The 24,939-nt window shown below is 38.1% G+C and overlaps 1 protein-coding gene across 2 annotated transcripts in view; it reads left to right on the forward strand.

The window, feature by feature from the left end:
* The window catches only part of MAGI2 (membrane associated guanylate kinase, WW and PDZ domain containing 2), a 1,467,795-nt gene that overhangs the window by 1,112,440 nt on the left and 330,416 nt on the right, over positions 1-24,939 (forward strand). For both annotated transcript variants that reach the window (XM_015134089.3, XM_015134090.3), the window contains exons 8-9: positions 15,464-15,585; positions 17,526-17,708. In XM_015134089.3, the coding sequence (XP_014989575.2) occupies positions 15,464-15,585; positions 17,526-17,708 (305 nt within the window). The remainder of the gene's footprint in view (positions 1-15,463; positions 15,586-17,525; positions 17,709-24,939) is intronic.

Consider the following 24,939-nt stretch of genomic DNA (forward strand, 5'->3'; position numbering starts at 1 on the left):
TAAACACATTTGTGGGGCGGGGGGCAGTTGTGTTTGTCTTCAAGCTTTTTTTTTTTTCTCCCCCCCAGAGAGATGGAGTCTCACTCTGTCACCCAGGATGGAGTGCAGTGGCACGATCTTGGCTCACTGCAACCTCTGCCTCCCGGGTCCAATCAGTTCTCTGCCTCAGCCTCCTGAGTAGCTGGGATTACCGGCACTCGCCACCACATCTGGCTAATTTTTGTATTTTTAGTAGAAATGGGGTTTCACCAACTTGGCCGGGCTGATCTTGAACTGCTGACCTCGTGATCCATCCGCGTCGACCTCCCAAAATGCTGGGATTACAGGAGTGAGCCACCACACCTGGCCCAAGCATTTTTTCTGAATCTAACAAATCAGGCCCTTGTTTAGGCACCTCTGGAGAGGCTTAAGCATAGACAAACAGCACAATAGCACACAGGGTAGCACAGAAGCAGGGAAACTTCCTGGCAGAGGGTAACAGTGTGCGGTACACAGACCCTCACCCCTTGACGTCCCAGGAAGAGAGGGCAGGAATGCTCACAGCTGGAGACACCATGCTTTCTGCTGCCAAAGAAGGACCATGTTCCTTCCTTCTACTCCATCATTTTTATATGATGAATGGCCTTGTGAAGGCAGGGAAGACAGTCTGAACTTGGGGAATTGTTGATTAAGAGAGTTGCAGACAACCTTTGGAGCTGGATGTGAGCTGCGTGAGAAGTGCTGTCCTGCTGGAAGAGGGGACCCTTGTCCCAGGTAGCTCATTGCTAGGCAACCCAGAAAACACTGCTAGCATCTTTCATTGGACAATCCTGTTTGCCACTCACCAAGGCAATGTTCTATGACAAATAGATGATGATTATTCTATTATTTGTGGAACAGTTGCTCATATAGCTTATTAGTTTTCCTCTCTCGAGATTGAACATGTTCTGCTTCTTGTGCGTGAACTGCAGATTGTCTCATGCTAACAATCTGTATCATTACATACTTTGGAATCATATCTTAGGCTGAGATTAAGTTCTAAACTTAGCCCATAAAGTGAAAATGGCTGAGTCAAAATTACCCTAAAATTTCCTCAAGATCCTATCCTGTTGGTGACTGGCATATTAAAACAACACTGCCACTTTTTTTCCTTTGGTGTTGGAAAATAATTCTTTCTGGGATTAAAGTAGTTGGCTGGCATTTGCATCTCCTAGTTCTTTAATAGATACATAACTGGGATCACAGTCAGCCCAAAGAGATGCCAGCAGTGTCAAAGGTATGAAGGAACTTAGTTAAACTGAGGAAGTCAAACCAAAGCAGACTGATATTATTCTTTGGGCATCCTATAATTGAATAATAAAGCAGAAGATGGTTTACCCTAACTGGGTAAAATGTATTACCACTTCATCCCCACATGAGAACTATAATTCATCTCTTTTTCAATATGCAGGTAATGTTTTTCAAAATTCCTTTTGTGTGTCATAAGTCATAATGTTAGTAATAGCTTATGTTTTTTCCATCCACAATTTTGAATTTACAGGTTAGTGCAAAATTACATTTAACCTCTCTAGCTTTAATTTGTTAATTGAATGGTTTGGATTAGGTGATTGCTAAGATCTCTTTTAACTCACTGCCACTTTATCTTGACAAGAATAAATTTGGCCTTTTTTTCTGTAAGCCTCTGTATTTTCTCATTACAGTGGCTGATCAAAAAATACTTAAAATTTTTAAAGCATTTTCTTCCATTTCTACTTTTTATTTGGTTAAACAGTAACATATATTACCATTCTTTTATTTTAATGATTTTAACAATCCCATCATGTGAGTGTTATGGAAAGAAGGCCTCTCAGAAGGGCAAATTATTATCGTGGATTCTTTTTACCAAGCTATAGAAAAAAATATATAAATATACTTGATATCCAAAGACATGAGGGCTGATATTAATACTGACATTAAAAGGGCATTACTAAAGATAAAGGATAAGTTTATGAACAAAAAAAGGTGGATAAGAACTGTTTTTTTCTTTCAAAGTAATTTATTTGATTCTGACCCCAAAATACAGGAAAGGAGCAAGGGCGACCCCTGCCACTTCTTGGTCACACATCTTCCTAGTTTATGCTTCTCTAAAATATCCTTTGTATAACAGTAAGCTCATGCTGTCCCTAAGCATTTCTTCACATTATAAGAGCCACAGAGTATGGTATATGACAAGGTGGGAGTTAAAAAGAGATGCCCCTTTCACAAGGCAGGGCTCCCTCCAATTAATGTCCCAGGTCCCTTTTGCCAATATTGAAACCAAAGTAACTGGTTGTTCTATTGGTTTTCTAAAACTCTCTCCTGAACAAGTAGGTCATAGACAAATTATGCCTCTACAAATCTTAGAGCTGTTTAAAATAACCTTATAGAAAGGCAGTGACTAAGGCCCTTCCCTTGCCCCCAGCTTTAGTCCCAGGCTGCCTGTGGCACCTGGATTGCCGCCCCTGGATCCCCCACATCCCAGGGCGATGATGCAGGAAGGGTAGGGTCCCTCATATCCCAAGGTTGCAATGGTGGAAGGGTAGGCCAGGCCAAGCATGAGGAATAAACACGTATATATACACGTATATATACGTATACATGTATATATATGTATACATGTATATATGTGTATATACACACATATATATACACCTATATAGATACATATATATGTATGTGTATATATACACACATATATATACACCTATATAGATACATATATATGTATGTGTATATATACACACACACACATATATGGAGAATATATAATATATATATATTTTTTTCCTTTTTTTGAGACAGAGTCTCACTCTGTCACCCAGGCTGGAGTGCAGTGGCGCAATCACTGCTCACTGCAGCCTCGACTTCCCAGGATCACACCCAGCCCAGAGATATATTTTTAACTACTGTCAAAGCTGAACACATTAGAAAGGAAAATTCTTTTTCTTTTTTTTAACAATAAAAAATGACATCGTTAAACAGTATTTATTACTAGTGTTTATCAGATGATTCCATATTTAATTAGATGAGATTATATTACATAGACTGAGTTAATTGTGTAATAAAAATGGATGAATCATAAAAACTTTAATCAACAAATTTCACATTTCAGTTTAATACAGTTAAGTAAGCCAAATTACTAGTATAAAGAAAAGAAATTCTATTCTGTGTCTGAGAAGGTTAACTGGATTTACTAAAGGCAAAAGAAAAAAAAAGTCTATTCGTTATGCTAATAAAATTAGTTTTGCATAAATGTAGTCTCAAACTTATCATAAGGTTACATATCTCTGAAAGCTTCTTAAGCCCTACTTGTTGAGTTTGTTGTAATGTAAAGATCTTAATTCAACTTTCCACTAAGCACAACACTCACCTATGGAGGATGACAGGACCCCTTCATTCTATTCTTCTTACTTCACTTTCTCCAGTTTTAATTGGGCATCAAAATAATGTGAATGTATTTTCAGATAAATAAAATGACAGGAATGGTTATCTTTCTTTTTCGCTAGTGTTGCTTAGTAATTTATTTTGGGGCACTGACCTCATATGTAAATTTTATCTCCAAGGGAGTCTTATTTAGTAACTATTAAGCCAGAGAAAAAAATATGAATAGCTACCATTATTAAGCACTTGGTATGTATTAGGCATTTTGTAAAACTCATTTAATCACCACCACAATGCTTAATGGGAGATGCTATTACTGCTATTTTACAAACACAGAAAATGAAACTTAAAGAAGCCGGGCTATCAAACTAGTAGGTGATAAAAATATTGTTGCAGCCCAGAACAAGAATTAAGAGTCTTCACACTGTCCATATTGAAGTTGCGTTTGACTCCCAGGCCCTGAATAGTCCAAGAATGTCAAAAATAAATGTATACAGTGCTTCATCTTTAAACATTTTCATATATTTTATCTTGTTTGCTCCTCAAAACAGTCCTATGAAATGACTAGAATATTTACAGGTGAGGCAGTTGCAGTTCAGAAACATTAGGGGAATTTTCTCAAAGATAGTGTGTGGTAGACCAAATCTTCAATTGTAGCTTAAACCCAAAATGCTGTTTTGGTCTGAAAATGGAAGAGAAGGACCACTCAGACTCATTGGAAGTGGCTTTCACTTTGGTGAATCCCAGTGAGATTGAGGATATCAGAGAGTCAGGTGGCACCCCCTTGCCTTTGTTGGTGTTCAAGGTTTGGTGGTGAATATAGCACAGGTGGAGTGAGAAGTGCTCCCCTTACAGGTGACTTTTATGTGGGTATTTGGGAAGAGTTCCCACCAGCATTCAAGGTTCCACCCTGATACATAAAAAAATTCCTTGCTAAGTGACATGTTTCTATGTCCTTTTATAAAATCTTTCAACTGCCAAATAATAAGTATACATATTCATGGAGTATATAGTGATATTTTGAAACTTATAAAATATAGTGATCAGATGAGGGTAATTAGCATATCCGTCATCTCATTTATAATTTAGTTGTATTGGGAACATTCAATATCCTCCATCTAGCTGTTTGAGACTACGTATTGTAAATTATAGTCATCCTACAGTGTTGTAGAACACCAGAACTTACTCCTGTCTAGCTGTAAGTCTGTATCCTTTAACAAATTGCTCCATTTCTTCTTAGATCACTGGCCCTCAGAAGAACTGAACCTGGCCTACAACGTACAGCATTCTTTTATAAGTTTGAGACAAGACATACGTAGTTTTGTTATTGTTGACAACTTCCATTCTCCCTCACATGGAACTGTAATCTTATTCATAAATATTAGCACAGAATCACCTTATTATCATTATCATAATTGCCAGAGACATGACCCACACTCAACTTCCAGAGTCGGTAAGGGCAACGAGTTCAAGAAATGGATATTAGGACTTGCCCTGAGGGAAGCCGAAAGACAACCCTTGGAACAGATCCTTCTGGTTTGAAAGCAATGTTACACAAAGCCAGGTCTCCCGACTCCTCATTCATGCCCTCATTACCATTTCATTTCTCACTTTTTCCAATATGTAAAATGCATACACACACACATTTTCTGGTAAAACATGTTCAGTCCCTGTTTCTATGCACGTAATCACTGAGTTCTTTAAAAATATTTAATATATCAAAATCTGAATTTTCACATTTTTGTCTTCAGAAAATCAGCAGGTAATTTACAATGTTTTTAAAGTTTCCAATTTCATAATGAAAACTGATAAAAAGAAGTTGAGAATCACCTGGCTGAAGTGTATTGCAGATTACCAGACATAGCCCTTGTCTGTACATACATAAGTAATTTTACCATAAAAGTTAAGTGTATATTTGTAGCAGAATCACATAACTTGATGTTCTTGGATGTTGGCACTACATGGAGCTAGGCTTTGTTCGTGCATCTGCTGCTTAATGTGAGATCTGCAGAAAATGGTTTACCCTCTCGGAAGAGCAAGTGATTTAAAAGCATGCAACCTATTTCACTGAGGGTCAACATATAGTATTTACTAGGTGAATATTAGCTCCCATCCCACTCTGCCATCCACTATCTTCCCTTTAGTCTCTCCTTTGTCTTTTTACAAGGCTGACATTCATTCTTCATACAACTGTTTCTTTCAACAAACTGGCATCTATTAAACAGAATTTAAATCTGAATTGGAATTAACTTTAAAAGTGCACAAATGGAATTTTCTTCAGAAATATCCAACATCACACCTTTCCTGTTCTTTATTAAGAGCTTCAGAATGAAAAACACAAACTCAGCCCACTGTGGGGATATAGATCTGTATTATGGAAAAGAACAAACAAGTTATTTGAAAATACATCCCCCATTACAGTTACATGAAACTAGCATCTCATTTGTGCAAAGCTTTGATCTTCTAGTAATGGCATAATTTTAGACACAGTGTGTGAATTATATAAAACTGTGTCACAATACCTGTCCCCAATAAACCAATCTATTAAAAACAACACTGAAGCAACTTATTGCCACCTTTCTCTGTTCTTAGTGCTGCTGAAACTTTATCCTCTATTCCCACTACTTTTTCTCCATGCCTCTTCTGTCTTCCCAGGGTCCTTACCTAACAGAATTGTAGCCTCCCGCTCACTCCTAGATCTTGCCGTCACATTTAGTGGCAAGGTATTGAAAGATTCTATGTAGATTCTAGGTATCCAGCAATATATCCTTTTCTCCCTAAAACTTATCAAAAGTATTTTTTCTTGACTTTGTCGTGTTTTCTAATCCCTCTTGCATCACATTCTAGCATATAAAAGGAATTGCTATATATTTGATTTCCTCCTGGTCTATGTGGTCATAAAGACTCGGTAGTCAAGAATAATACTTCTTCAATGTTTTCCTCATCTCTGAATATTCATCTTGGAAACCTGAAATTTGGGTATTATATGGAATTGGAGTTAATTTCATGGCCTGGTGACTTTCAGAATCTGCCACAGCCTTGTCAGTTTCCCCTCACTAGCATTCTTCTCCTGATTCCCTCCTTCCTGGATAATCGCAGACATCAGTGAGGTTGCCTTTGTGATTGCCCAGTATTCTGAGTGTCTTTGGTAATTCTCTGACTCTCCTTAGAGTCAAGCTCCAAAGGATGCCTGTATCCATGGCTGTCTATGTCTATCATTATGTATGAATGCATATTTTTTGGAGTTCAGTTAAGTTATATTGTGACTGCACATTTTAGCAACTCATAAGTAATTTATTAAGAAATAGCAATCCAGTTCAACATAGAGTATGTTACAAATCAGACTATTCTCACCCTTCCCTGTACATAGAAATGGCTATTTCCCTGGATGACTTTTTCATACTCATGGAATATTTCTTATTCAACCTCACATCCCAGGTGAAAACAATACCTAGGACACTGGAGGTAGCCAGGAAATTATGCCAAAATGCTTGGGAATTCTAGGGAGAACCACAGCTTTCCTATTTGGTTGATGTGTGGTGAAACTCATCTTAAATGCTCCCAAGTTCAGGAATAAGGTACATCATCCAAGATGGAGACTTTAAAAGCTGCAGTTCCATTACACTAAGGTCTCAATGGAAGTAGGGAGATCTTCAGACTAAACAAAACTCCATACCATGACTCAGAACTGTTTTCCTTCCAGTCTTGTAGCTTGCATCCACTCCCCTACACCTCTTGCTCCCACATGCATGTCCATGTGCACTAGCCTTGTGCTCTAGGTAGGCAGAACTTGAGTATTACTCAACACCTCTATATCTACTACTCTTTTCCTAAAATGCCCCCTTCTCCATCCAGCAAAATACTTTCATCCTTCTACAATCTGTTTACATGTCTCTTTGGGAAGCTTTCCCTGAACCATCAAACTAAGTTGTCTTTTCTCCCTCTGAGTATTTACGTCATGCATACAAATTTCAGCACTTTTTGCCTTGTGTTATATTTTCCTGGCCACTTCTAGAATGGGTAACTCATCTTAACTTATGCAGGACTATCCCTGTTTGAAAACCGAAAGCCCTGCATCCCAGGAAACTCTTTAGTCCCAGGCAAACTGAAATGATTGGTCATCCAACTTGTGTCTCTCTCCCACTGGAGTATGAGCCTCCTGGAGGAAAGGATTGTGTCATGTTCACCTTTGTGTCCTTAGTGCCCAGAATACTGAGGAATCAATGGAATTATATATGAGACATAAAGCACTTAAACTACCTAGTCAGGTTGTCAGATACCAGTAGAAGAGGACTTATTAGTCTTGTCTCAAATACAGAAACATCTTGAAATAGTGTGGTCTTTTAGTTTTCCTTTAGCTATTCTATGAACTTATAATTCATTACTTTCACTCAATCTAGAAGCAGACGGTTAGAAATACCTTTGATAACAATGATCTCCTCCTGTACTCAGCAATAACATTTTAGAGAGATGCTTTATGGGAGTGAGAAGGGATCAATAGAAAACATTTTTTAATGCGTGCTTAGTGGCTCTGAATTTTTTGAAATTGAATCTATGTACCTTGTAGGTCCTGGGTGCTTCATGATGTGATTGACAGTGCGTACAGCCGTGTCTGCTAGGAGTTAATTCGAAGTTTTCCATGGAATTAGTGAAGAGTAATGGCTTAGTAATGAATCTTCCTTTATATATAAAATACACATTACAGGTTAGTGTCTTAACTAAATAACTTAGCATTACTACTGAGGGAGGGAAGAGATCTCATTTATGTGAAAATATACATTTTGAGAAGCTCAACCTAGTGTGGAGTGGAGGACAGACTCAGCTGTAAGAGTTTCAGTGCCAATATGTGGATATTCTTCTCAGTTGGCCATGATTCCACCTCCCACCTGGATACTATTTCCCCAATGCAGACACCCTGATGTCCAGGAAGAGCAGGAGAAATTAACATGTGAATGACTCAATCTTCCCATTCACATTCACAAAGCAAACTGACATTCCCCCAGGTACAGTAGGGAATAATGAATGAACATTTATAGAAGGAAAATTATCACTTAAGTGTTAGAATTGGGAAGAAATCTTTCAAGAGGCAGGATTCAATTATTCTGTTTTTTAAAAATGCTCCAAGTAAAATAGATTCCATTTTTCCATTTATTCAAAACTCATATTTTATAATAACATATTTAAAACATTAGGCTTTAATCTAGTAGTTCTAAAATTCAGCATCTCAAAGCCCTGTAAGGCATACATTGTATTATATAACCTTGTTTTGCATCATAATTCTTTTTTGCCCCTGTTTTCTCTCCCCTGCTAGACTATGTGCCTGATTCATCTTTGTCCCTCCCCTACCAACCATAATGTCTAGTCGAGACACTTTGGGAAATAAATATTTGATGAATGATGATAGTTAGCATTGGTTGAGTACTTATATCCAGGCACTATTCTTAAGCAGTTTGCCCATTTTAACTCATTTATGCACAACAACTCTATAAGGTGAATATTATTTTTATCTGACTTTACAGGTGAAAAATTCTGAAGCACAAAAAGGGTAAATGATGTGCTCATGGTTACACACCTAGGATGTGCGGGAGCTTGGATGTGAGCATCATGACTACAGAGACTAAGCTCATAATTATACTATCCTGTCTTCTTGGAAGAGGGTTGGCTCCAGAAGATCCTTCTGGGGTTATTTTCCTCCCATAGTTTCCAAAGCATGAAGTTGTTTTTATTCCATTTATTCAAACATGACAGTAGAGAAAAGATTATGAAGTCTTCCCAAGGCTCATATTAAAATGAATAAAATATAGTCAGGGAGGGTGCAATGTCTGTGTTTGCCTGCTAGTTCAGCTGTAGTCTAGGGGTTCAGATGGGAGGTGGTAACAGTGCAGAGATGGGAAATTGGAATTGGGGTTAGAGAAAGCCTAGGAATTCCAAGCAACCATGAAATCCACACTACGTTCATTCAGGAAGCCCCAAAAGAAGCCAGTTTGCATTGTGGTCATCCTGAGCCACAACGCCAAGCTCCAAGCCAGTCCTCTCACTCCTACTCTCAATGCTGAGTTGCTGCTTCTCTAATGCTCCCACATTTCATCTCTAATATAGTGCTTTTCCTTATTCACACTTTTCTATTGTAACCCAAGATAGCAGCTGCTATAAGTTATCAGTTCCTTAGATTTAAATCGTTTATCACCAAAGTGGGATGACATTTTCTCCTATCACTGGAATATGTTGAAAGATTCTGTTTTGAAGGATTCCATGGATTTACCCAAATGTAAAAATGATTGTACCAAATAAACTAGCCCTGAGTTTCACACCAAGTTCTGATTGTCCACAATGTGTGTGTGTGTGTGTGTGTGTGTGTGTGTGTGTGTGTGTATAACAGGGTCTGGCTCTGTCACCCAGGCTGGAGTATGGTGGGACAATCTCAGTTCACTGCAACCTCTGCCTCCCAAGCTCAAGTGATCCTCCCACCTCAGCCTCCCAAGTAGCTGAGACTACAGGCACTGGTGCCACCAAGCCTGGCTAATTTTTATACTTTTAGTAGAGACGGGATTTCGCCACGTTGCCCAGGTTAGTCTCAAACTCCTATGCTCAGGCAGTCTGCCCACCTTGACCTCCCAAAGTGCTAGGATTACAGAAATGGGCCATCATGCCCTGCCCACACTGTGTATTTCACAGAAGAGTGAAGCTAGAAAACAGAGATATATCTTCTTTCCTGCCTGCCTTCCTCCATTCACGTATTTATTCAGTAAATATTTGAGCACTGTGTACCTCATGCCTTGGATAATTAGTACAGTCACCTTGGATACCTTGGAAACATTTTTTCTGTGATACAGTCTCCACTTAAAAGCTGCTCCCTTCTCTCTTCCTCATTGATTATTTCTAAATGTCCACTGAAGTCAAGATGGTGGGAATAGTAACCTGCAGGTACAAAGGTGTCATTCACGACTATGCACTGAAAGAGACTCTCTGCAAAAACCCCAGGAGAAGCAAGGTGGGTTGTGAACAGACTGAGATACAGATATACACGGAGCACTGATGGTAAGGGTTGGGGGATGGCTTTGATAACCTTCAGCAAACCTGTCCTGTGCATACTGATGGGCTCAGTATGTAAGACTTTCCTCCTAATTCCTCCCTTCCCTCTCCACAGTGAAGAAAATGACAGGCAAATAGGACCTGGACCAGGAACCACCTTTGGCAGCATGTCCTCTAATCAGCTGCAAATATTTCCTTCCCTCAGTGCTTGTTTGAAACTTCTGAGGCCAAAGTCCTCTTCAGGAGCAAAGATGCATTTCCTAATCCCCCCTGAGGCCATATACAGAAAAAGAGGCTTCTGCATAAATCTTATCAGGCAAGATACTCCTTATGCAACACCTTTTCACACATTCTGAGCTTCTAACCCAGGGGATCACAGCCCTAGCTGCACACTAGGGACACCTGGGAAGCTTTCTTTCATTTAAAAAATGCCAGTGCCTGTGGATCTCATTCTGAAATTATGAATCAGTTGATTTAGGGTAGGCCTGAGTCTTCTGTTTTCTGTTTGTTTTTGAAGCTCTCTGGTGCATCTGGAATTTTAAAGCACTGCCACATAGGAACTTACTCTAAGTTTCCATTCCATGGTGAGAGGAGAGAGTCAGACTGCAGATAAGTGAATGTGAGGACAAAGAGATCAGGCAGTGGAATTTCATCCTTAAATATCCTGAGTCCTTTGCCATTTTTAATTTGGAAGCATCTCTCATCAGTAGTCTTTCCCTTCTGTAAAGAGAAAATGGAGTCTTCAAGATATACCCACTTCAGAATATGACTCTTACTCTTTTAACTTTTAATAGCTCAAGATTCTCTTAATAAAATATGACAATAGACTAGATATAATTAAATAGCAAGAACTCTTGGTAGCTTCCCAGTTTCTTGTTCTGTATGGGAGCTAGATGAAACAGCTAGTACTTATCTCACAGAGCCTCAACAATGAGAAGGATGACGTTTGTCATTCACATCTTTTTGTACACATTGTAAGACCCCCAAATCCTTGCTGAAAGAACTTGAAACTATTCATTTTGGAAGCATAAGGAAGACAAGTTTCTATTCAGCTACAATCACATTTCTTTGTGATAAGTCTTTCAGAGCTTGTGAGCATTTTAAATTTCAAATGAATGACTTCATTTGTGACAATGGAAATGTTCTGTAGCAATTAGCTTATGGTGCTAGAGCCATACCCTGCTTCTGCTGTCTGTGGGGTCCAAAGCTTGCCAAGCTAGCTCATTGGTATTTTCATTCTCTGTGAACTCTAGAAACTCATTTTGATGATAAATGGAATATTTTCAACATAGTGACCATAAAGCAGGTGGCTACACATTAACTTTTCTAAGAAAATAATTACATGCAGGTGGCAAGTTGGAGGAACTCTGTTGCATGCATAACTGCATCCCAGAAAGTTTTTGTGATGTATTTTCTAAGGATAAAGTTATGCATATGACGAACAATGACTTAGCAAAACGGATATAGAACAGATAGGAAACAAGAAAAGTTGATATCCTAGTACATTTCTTGGTTTCTTAAAGTTATTGACATATGTTTGAAAATAAATGTTTTAAAACACACACTCATCATTTAGTTATTTAACAAAAAAAGCTATTTTTCATTCACTGTGTTAATGCTCAATACACAAAGATAAATAACACATGTATCCTGTATATAGGAGTACACAATCTAGGGAAGGAGATCAGCATGAAAATTAATAATTAAAACACATTGTAATAAAGTTAGGATAGCGTGTGAAATTCATTATTGTAAAATTATTATTTAGGATGCTGTATACTACATCACAGGAATCTCTTTATTCAAAATTTGGAAAGGAATGTCACATAAGACTTAGGAATACCATGTCCTTCTAAACAACTGGCTTGAGTGCATCTTAAATACTATGAATAGTATAATTGGTTTCTCTCTCCTGTTGAATTAGCAGCTTAAAAGCTGAAAGCTAATTTGCAACAAAACTCTAATAAACAAATAGGAACCTATCTTATCAATTCTATTGATCTCCCACCTAGATTCAACTAACTTCACCCTAATTTTTTTACTTTTGTTGTTGTTTTCCTAAAATCCTCTTAATGATGAAGTGGCATATAAGAAAATAAGTGAATAGTGACTATTGTCAATAATAACTTAATTGTATATTTTTAGGAGATCAAGACCATCCTGGCTCACACAGTGAAACCCCGTCTCTACTAAAAATACAAAAAAAATTAGCCGGGCTTGGTGGTGGGCCCCTGTAGTCCCAGCTACTCAGGAGGCTGAGGCAGGAGATTGGGGTGAACCTGGGAGGCGGAGCTTACAGTGAGTTGAGATTGCCCCACTGCACTCCAGCCTGGCTGACGGAGCAAGACTCTGTCTCAAGGAAAAAAAAAAAAAAAGAAAAATGTAATTGGATTATTTGTTACTTAAAGGATAAATGCTTCAGTAGATGGATTTTTTTTTTAAGTGAATAAACTGCAATGAGAGAAGTCTGTTCAAAGTTTTCTGATAACCCAAGAGGGAAGAATATTACACAGGCGGGAAATGTGGCTGGGAGGGGTGAGGGAAGGAGACACAGGGGAGATAGGAAAACATCCTCAGAATAACGGCAGTAACCACTGCAACACTTCAATAATAGTAATAAGAAATAACTGTACCGCAAAAAAAATAAGCACCATACCTTCATTGTTGGGTTCTCCCTGGGTATCGAAGGGAGATACAAACATTTTAAACATTTCTCTTATCCTCACAGCAACCCATGATGTAGCTATTAATGTCCCCATTTTACAGATAAAGATATTGAAGCTTAGAGAGTTAGAAATGTGCCCAAGATGCCACCTGAAACCCAGGTTGTCTTGCTTCAAATGCTGCACTATTTATATACTGAATCTCGTGGAAAGATAAGAGGTCTGATAGAGGGTCACTGATCAAAGTAGCTCCAAGTATGTTCAAAGCAGAGGGCACATGTGGTGATGCAGCCAAAGGTGAAGCTACAGAAATGAGCAAGGGCAAGATCAGGAACAGTATATGTTTAAGTAATAGGAAGGCTTCAAAGGATTTTAGTAAGGAAGTTACATAATAATGGAGAAATGAGAAAACAGGCATCAAACTCTGGTCCTTCCAAAACAGCGTGTAGTATTAGAGTTTACAGTGTTAGAGTTTACAGCTCACATGCTTTACAGGCACCGATATTATTAGTTCACTGTGCACCACAGTCATGATGCACAAGGCCTTGGTGCACAAGAGCATTACAATAGCATTTTATTTCCATCGGAAAATAATTTTACATAGATGGTTGTACTTTGAACCCCTTACAAATGAGTTTCATTAACAAAGAGCATTGTTAGAAGAACTCCCTTCCTAAACAGCACCAAAGGCAGTTAGAGCAAGGTCCCAGTGCTTCTGAAGTTTCCCCAATAAAGCCTTTCTTAGAAATGAAAAATGATGACAGTGATGGTGGTGATTAAGATGGTGACGGTGATACAAGCTGCTGCTGATTATTGAGCATGCCTGTACTCAAAACCATATGCTAATATTCATTACTTCACTTAATCCTCACAACCCCCCCAGGAAGGAGGCATTCTGCTGGTATTACAGATTAAGACACTAAGACTCAGGTTCAATAACTCACCCAAGGTCACACTGCTAGTCAAGTGGTAGAACTGGAATTTGAATACAGGACTGATTGACTGCAGAGCCTGTGGGGCAGGCAGCTACTTTACTCTGTCTCCCTTGAGAAAAGAATTAGATCTTACAGTTGACTTACCTTGTTTCTGGGAACTGCTTTGAAATGATCTGATTCATAGTATTGGAAAATTGGTTGTTGAGATGTTGCTGCTTTTATCTCCTTTCTTTTCTGAAGCTGTAAGTGGTTTGTGTTGGGGACGTGCAGGGTGTACACACATGGTAAGTATGTGTGTACATGCCAATGTGAAATTGTACATCAAAAAGAAAAAAGTGTGCAGAGATTCATTTTAGAAATAAACACGGCCAAGTCCAGCCTTCCCACTGGACATGTGATTTAGAGCAAATAATCCGATCTCTCCATGTGTCAGTCTCATTGCCTTTAAAAGGGGGATAATTAGAATGCAAGTCTGTGTTGTTATGAAGCTTCATTGAGGAAAATTATATATAGGAACTGGCCAAGAGTTAAGTACTCAGTATTTGTCAGTTTCTCCTCCATCCCTTCTCTCCTCTTCATGCTTGCCTGCCATAATTCTATTTCAGTTTGCACGAAGAACCAAAATCAATGTATATGCCAGCCCTGTCATGGGATGTTTATATCCTAGAGAAAGAGCAACATAGGCCCACCACTGAAAGCAGGATTGTTGGTTCCTACTCTCCCCACAGCAAAGGAACTCTAAATTTCAAACAGCCTGCTATATAGAAATTCACAGTGTGCTTGGACTATAAGCTCTCAGTTTAGCTGGGCCACAGTTGCTTCAAGCCACTCTGCATCTGATAGCTACGAGTTTGTCCTCTCACCATGTAGAATATGAATTCTCCACTTTTGATTGATTTCAGCATCAACTGTCCTACATATGCATTCTGTAACTTCTGCAAAGATCTTGGGAGTCTTTCTCTTGAATCCCAGTCTCTCAATCCAGGACTAACTCTAAAAAGTGTAGACTCTGGTTGCTATACTCTATCAAAGAATTTACCTCACATTCATCCTGTTTGATATGGGGACTCTGCAAAGCTCAGGTGATGTTCTTTTCTTCAACACCATTCAGTATAAATTTCATTTCTTGCCCACTTATTTTATTGCGTATTAAACTCATCTCAAATGAACATAGTAGACCAGAAAGTAAGTGCACTTTCTAGTTCTTTTAGCTGAATCATGCATGATGTAAATAGAACAACATATGATAGATCCTTTGAGAACTCAGCACTTGTCACAGAAATGTGTGTTGTACACAGGCCAGCCCAGTCAGGAGCCTAACGGCGTGCTGGGTGAGGCACTTGACTGTAATCAGATAAGGTGGCCCTTAATCACCTGCCCTCTATAGAGCCATACGTATGGTCTTTTAAATGACCTTGCCCCACTGTTATCCTAATTGGAAATTTTCTTTTTTAGCCACATAAATAGAAGAACACAGTTTGAAAATCCTGTCCTGGAAGCAAAAAGGAAGCTACAGCAACATAACATGCCCCACACAGAACTTGGAACAAAGCCCCTGCAGGCCCCAGGTTTCCGAGGTATGATACCTGTCAGCATGTGGTGTTTCAAAGGGAAAATTGTCTGTCAAACTGCCTGCTCTTCCAAATATGTCTGTAGCTTGGACCATTTTGAAAATTTGATTTGCTTTCTCTAGACCCTCCTATTAGCTTTAGCTGGATGTTTGCATTCTCTCTAAACTAATGCCTTTAGCGACCGCAGATGAAGTTAAACCTTATAGGAATGTACAGCATGTCACCAGGTGGAGGAGATAACTGGATTTTTATAGTGGCCCTGTAAACTCCAGAGATTCTTAGAGACTCATAAGTTTGTCCTTAAAAGACCAAGCACAAGAATGAGGCTTGTTCTCCTTTGTGACAGTAGACAACTCCTCATGGACATTACCTAGGCCCAAATCCATCCGCCCCGGTGCAGCCCCGGAGAGGTCGCGCAGTGTGAATGACTTGTCTTACTATCAGCGCGACCCAGCAGGGAGGCCCTGGCTGTTTGGTACGTCCCAGGGCTGCTTGCGGGACCTGACTACACCTGGGAGCCACGTAGTGGGATGAGTTGCTGCACGAACTTTTCACAGCTAGTGAGCTTCTAAATAAAAGCACAAGAGTCTTTAGAGTCAGGAGCTCTAGGCTTGCCTGCTGATAATTTTCACGCCATATAATGCAGCATAATTAAATGAATGTAAAGGTCTCCTGATGAACTTCTCTCCAACTATAAACATTAATTTGATAAAGCAAACATAGGAGAAAGGATTATATGTGGTTTTTATTTATGTTTTAAGGAAGCTCTGTTTTTAATAAAGATACACGTGATATGTAAGTGGACAGAAAAAGCAGAAGTCTAATAGAATGACTCATTATTTTAGAGTTTATTACATGTCACCTAGAATGTAACAACAAAGATATCATGCAGAATACTTAACTGAGTTACCATGTACAATTTGGCTGTTACAAATATTAAATCAGATCACCCAAATATAACACATTTTAAAAGAGTAATATAAAATATTTATCTGTGATGGAATTTAAAGCAGATATTAATTCTGTTTCCTAGTATGACGATTATTTTTTAAAACACTTATTATACTTAGGAATATATTTATTACAGATCGTAGCTGGAAAAGCATATTATATAACAAATTAGCAGGTAAATCAATGCAGTGCCTATTCAGATTATTCAGGCATATGATTTGAATCTATCAACATATTGTTACAAAATGTGTTACCTTTACATTCATAATTATATCTAAAAACATTGGCTTGCCTTTTGCTCACATTTTAGAGTATACTAAACACTATCGGAGCCAATAACAATTTATTTACCTGATTATCTTTATAGTATCTCACAACAGAGCGGTGTAAACAAAAGTCAGTCCCACATACAGGTACTCTTTCTAAGCAATCTGGACTTTTGAGTGTGTGATCACATTCCACTGTTTCTCTGTTTGTGATACTGCACATGCTGAAATGTGCTGTTATTCACTTTAAAAAAATCACAAGTCCTTTTCATGTTTCTACCCTTATTTCTTCAAGGCTTAGTTTAGGATCGGCCACTGACACATACCTCCTACCTGGAATCTTTTCTAACAACCAGAGGAACAGATCCAGATGTTGTCTGGATGATTTGGGCTCCTTGTCCTCTTTCTCAGAAGGCTCTGGCAGCCTGTTGACACAGCCTTTTTTAAGCCCAAGAAGGCTAAATTAATGAGTGGAAACTGATTTGACAAAAACTCTGCCTCCAAACCAAACAGCTTTTTCATCTTTCCCTGGATGCTTGGGACTGCTCTTCATGTGTAGGAAGTTCTAATAGTTTTGCTCCTCTTGTAGTCACCACCTGCTTGCATTTGCTATGTAAGACCCCCACATTTACCCCTGGGATTGTCGCTGCTCGGGGGCTGGCTTTCTCTTGTCTGAGAACTTGCCTTGAACATGCCTTTTTCTTTTTTAACTTATATTGGCCGATGTAGAAAAACCACTCTTCACCCGGGATGCATCCCAGTTGAAGGGAACATTCCTCAGCACCACCCTAAAAAAGAGCAACATGGGTTTTGGATTTACCATCATTGGTGGAGACGAGCCTGATGAGTTTCTGCAGGTGAAAAGTGTGATTCCGGATGGCCCCGCAGCACAGGATGGAAAAATGGAAACAGGTAAGACCCTTCACGGTTTACAAAATTGTTTTGCAACATCTTTTTTTCTAAAGGCAAATATAAGGAGCTTCTTTTGTGTTTTTATTCAAAAGACAAAGGTCACTTCACTTTAGGAAAAGCAAAAAGCATAAATTATGTTTCCCCTAAGTTTAAAAATATCAAGTTGAATTAATTTAGAAACAATTTCGAATATAATCTTTGCCTTCTTTTTTAGACTACCCCTTCTGTTTGCTGGATTCAATGGTCTCTTGAGATTGACACTTTTCTAATTTATCTCTAGAGTTTGTTCTTAGGGGTGTGATTAACATTTCACACTTTTCTAACTTATATTCAGCCACAGTATTTTAAAATCTGTGATAATCTTATAATATTCTCATGCTATATAACCCAGGTTAGTTATTGAAATATACATGCCTATCTCATACAGAAAATTTTAAACTGGACTAAGTCTGTCCCCATATAATGTTTTCATATGTGAGTCTTTTCTAGTCCTTAAAAATTACTTTTCCTATATAATTACTCAGATGTCTACTCAAATCACAATTGAAATTTATTTCATGTGGAAATACAGAGGCAAATTGCTAAGGGCAGGAACATATAAAAGATGAAAATTACAGACAGTAAATGAAAAAGTAATGAACAAGGTTTGGCTTCACAGTCTGATTTTAAATTTTCTTGCCTGGCCCATGATCTTGGGTAAGTCCCACAGCTTATAAATATTAATTTCCTTATCTAGAAAACAATGAAGAAATTAAGTTTGACCTATGTATTTTAAGTGCTGATTCAAGATTTGTATAGTGTAATTTTTTTAAATTATACTTTAAGTTCTGGGGTAGATGTGCAGAACGTGCAGTTTTGTTACGTAGGTATACACGAGACATGGTGGTTTGCTGCATGCGTCAACCCGTCATCTACATTAGGTATTTCTCCTAATGCTATTCCTCCTTTAGCCCCCAACCCATGGACAGGCCCCCCCAGTGTGTGATGTTCCCCTCCCTGTGTCCATGTGTTCTCATTGTTCAACTCCCACTTATGAGTGTGAACATGCGGTGTTTGGTTTTCTGTTTTTGTGTTAGTTTGCTGAGAATGATGGTTTCCAGCTTCACCCATGTCCCTGCAAAGGACAGGAACTCATCCTTTTTTATGGCTGCATAGTATTCCATGGTATATATATGCCACATTTTCGTTATCCAGTCTGTCATTGATGGGCATTTGGGTTAGTTCCAAGTCTTTGCTGTTGTGAACAGTGCTGCAATAAACATACCTGTACATGTGTCTTTATAGTAGAATGATTTATAATCCTTTGGGTATATACCCAGTAATGGGATGGCTGGGTCAAATGGTAGTTCTGGTTCTAGATCCTTGAGGAATCAACTCACTGTCTTCCACAATGGCTGAACCAATTTACACTCCCACCAACAGTGTAAAAGTGTTCGTGTTTCTCCACATCGTCTCCAGTATCTGTTGTTTCCTGACTTTTTAAAGATCACCATAAACTGACATGAGATAGTATCTCATTGTGGTTTTGATTTGCATTTCTCTAATGACCAGTGATGATAAGCTTTTTTTCATGTGTTTGTTGGCTGCACAAATGTCTTCTTTTGAGAAGTGTCTGTTCATATGCTTCGCTCACTTTTTCATGGGGTTGTTTTGTTCTTGTAAATTTGTTTAAATTCTTTGCAGATTCTGGATATTAACCCTTGGTCAGATGGATAGATTGCAAAAACTTTCTTCCATTCTGTAGGTTGCCTGTTCACTCTGATGGTAGTTTCTTTTGCTGTGCAGAAGCTCTTTAGTTTAATTAGATCCCACTTGTCAATTTGGGCTTTTGTTGCCGTTGCTTTTGGTGTTTTAGTCATGAAGTCTTTGCCCATGCCTATGTCCTGAATGGTATTGCCTAGGTTTTCTTCTAAGGTTTTTATGGTTTTAGGTCTTAAATTTAAGTCTTTAATCCATCTTGAGTTAATTTTTATATAAGGTGTAAGGAAGGGGTCCAGTTTGAGTTTTCTGCATATGGCTAGCCAGTTTTCCCAACACCATTTATTAAATAGGGAATTCTTTCCCCATTGCTGTTTTTGTCAGGTTTGTCAAAGATCACATGGTTGCAGATGTGTGGTGTTTATTTCTGAGGCCTCTGTTCTGTTCCATTGTCCTGTATATCTGTTTTGGTACCAGTATCATGCCATTTTGGGTTACTGTACCCTTATAGTATAGTTGGAAGTCAGGTAGTGTGATGCCTCCAGCTTTGTTCTTTTTGCTTAGGCAATGTGGGCTCTTTTTGGGTTCCATATAAAATTCATGGTGGTTTTTTCCAATTCTGTGAAGAAAGTCAATGGTAGCTTGATGGGGATAGCATTGAATCTATAAATTACTTTGGGCATATGGCCTTTTTCACGATATTGATTCTTTCTATCCCTGAACGTGGAATGTTTTCCATTTGTTTGTGTCCTCTCTTATTTCCTTGAGCAGTGGTTTATAGGTTCTCCCTGAAGAGGTCCTTCCCATCCCTTGTAAATTGTATTCCTAGGTATTTTATTCTCTTTGTAGCAGTTGTGAATGGGAGTTCACTCATGGTTTGGCTCTCTGTTTGTCTGTTATTGGTTTATAGAAATGCTTGTGATTTTTGCACCTTGATTTTGTATCCTGAGACTCTGCTGAAGTTGCTTATTATCAGCATAAGGAGTTTTTGGGTTGAGACGATGGGGTTTTCTAAATATATAATCATGTCATTTGCAAAAAGAGACTATTTGACTTCCTCTTTTTCTATTTGAATACCTTTGTTTCTTTCTCTTGCCTGATTGCCCTGGCCAGAACTTCCAATACTATGTTGAATAGGAGTGGTGAGAGAGGGTATCCTTGTCTTGTGCCAGTTTTCAAAAGGAATGCTTCCTTTTTTTCCCCATTCAGTATGATACTGGCTGTGTGTTTGTCATAAATAGCTCTTACTATTTTGAGATATGTTCTATGTTTATGGAGAGTTTTTAGCATGAAGTGGTGTTGAATTTTCTCGAAGGCCTTTTCTGCATCTTTTGAGATAATCATGTGGTTTTTGTCATTGGTTCTGCTTATGTGATGGATTACGTTTATTGATTTGCATATGTTGAACCAGCCTTGCATCCCAGGAATGAAGCCAGCTTGATCATGGTGGATAAGCTTTTTGATGTGCTGCTGGAGTCAGTTTGCCAGTATTTTATTAAGAATTTTCATAGCAATGTTCATCAGGGATATTGGCCTGACATTTTCTTTTTTTTTGTTGTGTCTCTGCCAGATTTTGGTATCAGAATGATGCTGGCATCATAAAATGAATTAGGGAGGATTCCCTCATTTTCTATTGTTTGGAATAGTTTCAGAAGGAATGATACCAGCTCCTCTTTGTACCTCTGGTGTAATTCGACTGTGAATCCTTCTGGTCCTGGATTTTTTTTTGGTTGGTAGGCTATTAATTACTGCCTCAATTTCAGAACTTTTTATCGGTATAGTGTAATTTTTAAATGCCTTAGAATACTATTATAAAGTACGATAACTATATCTTTAAAGGAATATACTTTCACCATTATCATGTTTTTCACATTTATTTAGTTTATGATATCAACTTTCCAAACTCAATCAGTTCTAGTAGATACAAAAATTAAAGAATTCCTTTGGAGAAAAAGTTCCGCCTTTTTTATGACCAGTACACTGATGAATTGTTCTTCCATGGGTTTTAAAGTGGTTTGTGTGTAGAGAAACAACAACAAAAAAAAAACTGAGGTATTCATCTGACATTTTTAATTTTAAATATCACCAATGCTATATTACCATTTATCATATAGTTTCTGTATAAATAACTTTTTAAGGTACCCTTATGAGTATATTTGTCACTGCCACTCATTTGTGAGTAATGCATATTGTATCTCCTTAAAAGTTGAGATGAAGTTTCAAAACTAACTCACCACGTTTCCAAACACTACTGTTATAAAAGTCATGTGTACATAATTTTCTACAAGAGTGAGTGAGAAGGTGTCCAACTCTGCCATTCATTTGGTGATATTTTTCTGAGCATCCACATCTTCATGTTGCCAAAACCTCACAAACATCGAATTTTTCAGTAAAAATTACCCTGTTGCCTACAATTAGAATAAAAGAAAATTATGGGACTAATTCCGTCTTGGGAGAGGGGAAAGACTCCCCAGTGCTTTTGAACTTCAGTGAAGTATTTCACAAATCCATTTCTTTTTAGAATAAAAATGTAGTTATTTTTCTTTCCACTCTTTCATGTTTCAAAACTAGAAAAGATTTATTTCAGTGTAAACTTAAAAGACAAAATAAAAATATTTGCATAGAAAATATTTTTTCTTTTTTACTCATTTTGCTAGTTTGCCACACCCACACAGTCTAAGTTAGCTTTATTCAACCACAAAGTCAAAGCTTTATTTAGAATTTAGCAGATTGTCTTCATTTAAGATCATCACAAAGCAGGTCCTAGGGGAGATAAAAGAACCAAAGATTTAATTCTATTCACCATCTCCTATTTAGTCCCCTATGCATTTAACTTGCTGAGCACCTCTCTTTCATAGTCATTGCAGTGCGCCAGGGCTATAAAGATGGGAAGAACACAGACTTGTTTCTCAAGGCGTTCACAACTAGGAGGGGCCACATGCCCATAAACAAGTAATTGTAGCAAAATATAATAGGTCTGTAATAACCACAATATTGGCACAAAGTCAGGAGAGTAGGAGAAGTGAGCAACAGATGTTTGTTTGTTTGTTTGTTTGTTTTCTCAAGAGATGGGGTCTTGCCGTGTTGCCCAGGCTGGTGGGACTCAAACTCCTGGGCTCACGCAATCCCCCTGCCTCAGCCTTCCAAGTAGCTAGGACTACAGGAATGCAGCATCACACCTGGATAAGCAACAGAAAATTTTTAAAGTATACTGCTAACTGTATAATTTTATTAGGCTTTTATAGGGATGATAATGCCTCTCATTGGAAAAGAGTTTAATCCAACAAAATGTAATGCTTGTTAAATATTTAAAAAATTTAAAATGCTTACCTGTAATTGTGAGATAATTTTAAAACGACATGTAAAAACACATTTCTGCAACATCCCACATGTTATAATAGAGGGAATGGCTCTTCAGTTCAATTCAGCAAATATTTAGTGAATGTGCCAGACATTTTGCTAATTACTAGCAAATCCCAAATTACTAGGGAAGCAAAAATGAGACAAATGTTTCTATCTCCAAGAAGTTTACCAGTGACATGTTAGTGAATATTTGTATCAATGCAATAATAGAAATATGTACATAAGTACAACAGTAGTACAGAGGAAAGGGGGATCCATTCTGCTGGGAAGTGCTTAGGGAAGGCCTCATAGAGAAGATGATGCCTGAAAGAGTTTTGGATGATGAACAGGTATCTGCTAGGTGGACAAGTGATGAAGATCATGGGAAGAGGAAATAGCACATGTAGAGAGGCACAGTAGTGAGAAGTGCCTAGAAAAGAGGGTACGCCACCACCGTGTACATTAATGTTTCACCTTCAGTGTGAATTTATGGTGAAGTATGGGGTAAAATGATCATCATAAGTGGTGAAGATGAACTACTTAGACTTGGAGCAAACATCAGAGACAGTATAGAGTCATATATCCTCAAAAACACCAGAATATCACAAATACACATATACCCGTGATTAAAACCATTCTCATAGAATTTTTCAACTAATTTTTAGCCCATTTGGCATAGAGGTTTACTCTATGGCTAATATTTTGCTTTACTTATATGTTCCTGGAACATAAAACAGTGCTGGGCAAATAACAGGTGCTCATAAGTACTTCTTGGATGGACAGACAGATGGATGGATGGAAGGACAGATGGATGGATGATTGGATGGATGCTTTTAAAAATGAAGAAATGAAATTTGAATAAGCCGAATTCCTCTTTTACAGTATAGCCTAGTCTATGCTAATTGGACAATGTACCTGACCACTGAAGCACCAACAAACCAGTTTTTCAGTTTCTGGATGAAATTTAAAAGACAAGTACATGGTAAAGACAAAATTAATTTTCTTTTTTATAATGACTTTATATATCAAATGAACCTCAAAAATTAACACAAATAATAGCCACTACAGATACAAAGGATAAGTTACTGGTATCGAAAAGGTGAGCAGTCTCATTTGACATTGAAATGAACATGAAAATATTTTAGTCAACTTCTCCAGCTCTAGGTGATCTGTAATTTAGTCAAAGAGATGTCAGTAGTTTGTGCAGGCACAAAGGAAAATCCTCTGTACCCAAAAGTTTGACCCTGGGTCCTGTACAAGAGATATAAGGGTAGAGTTGGGAATTATTTCTTTCTTAGTCAGCACTGACTCCTGGGAAGGGATGGAGAACAGGAGAAAATGAGGGCAGTGTGCCTTTGGCTGCTTTTTGACACAACTAATTGAGCCAATGATCCTATAATGTTGCAGAAGGATTCTCAGAAAGAATTACCATAGTGCCCAGAAACCCTCTGAATTCTTATTATTAAGTGTTCTACACATCCCAGCAATCATTTGTAAACACTAGAGACCCAGATTACATTGTTTAAAGTATTTTAAAAATCAAGTTTGATGTAACATGGTTTACACAGAAACCACGGAGTCTGAAAGATAGTTATCTAACATCCTTCAGTTAAAAAGCTTCCCTCTTTACATGATGTTTTATGTTTTTCCCCAGGCTAATTTTTGAATCAAAACTTGTGGTTTGCAACATACACGAGAGAGAAGAGAGCTAACCTATTCATGAAGTGCTTCCATAGGCAGGAGTTGAATTATGAAGTAACTCACAACCTGTTAGTTTTTACTTGCCTTCTTTTAGCATTTATCCATTTTATTAGTAAAATCACAAGAAAGTATCCTGAGAGAAAAACATGCAAGCATCCTAACATTCTTCTTCATCTTTCTCTTCTTTTTGTCTTCTTTCTTTTCTTCTTCTTCTTGCTTCTTTCTTCTGTCTTCTTTCTTCCTCCTTTTCATCATCTTTTTCTTGACAGAGTCTCACTCTGTCACCCAGGCTGGAGTGTAGTGGCACAATCATTGCTCACTGTAGCCTCCAGCTCCTGGGCTCCAGTCATCCTCCCACCACAGCCTCCCAAGTAGCTGGAACCACAGGCTTGCACCATCATGCTTGGCTAATTTCTTTAAAATTTTTATAGAGACAAGGTATCACTTTGTTGCCCAGACTGGTCTCAAACTCCTGGCCTGAAGCAAGGCT

This window comes from Macaca mulatta, chromosome 3 (genome assembly GCF_049350105.2).
Source record: "Macaca mulatta isolate MMU2019108-1 chromosome 3, T2T-MMU8v2.0, whole genome shotgun sequence".
NCBI classification, from domain to species: Eukaryota; Metazoa; Chordata; class Mammalia; order Primates; family Cercopithecidae; genus Macaca; species Macaca mulatta.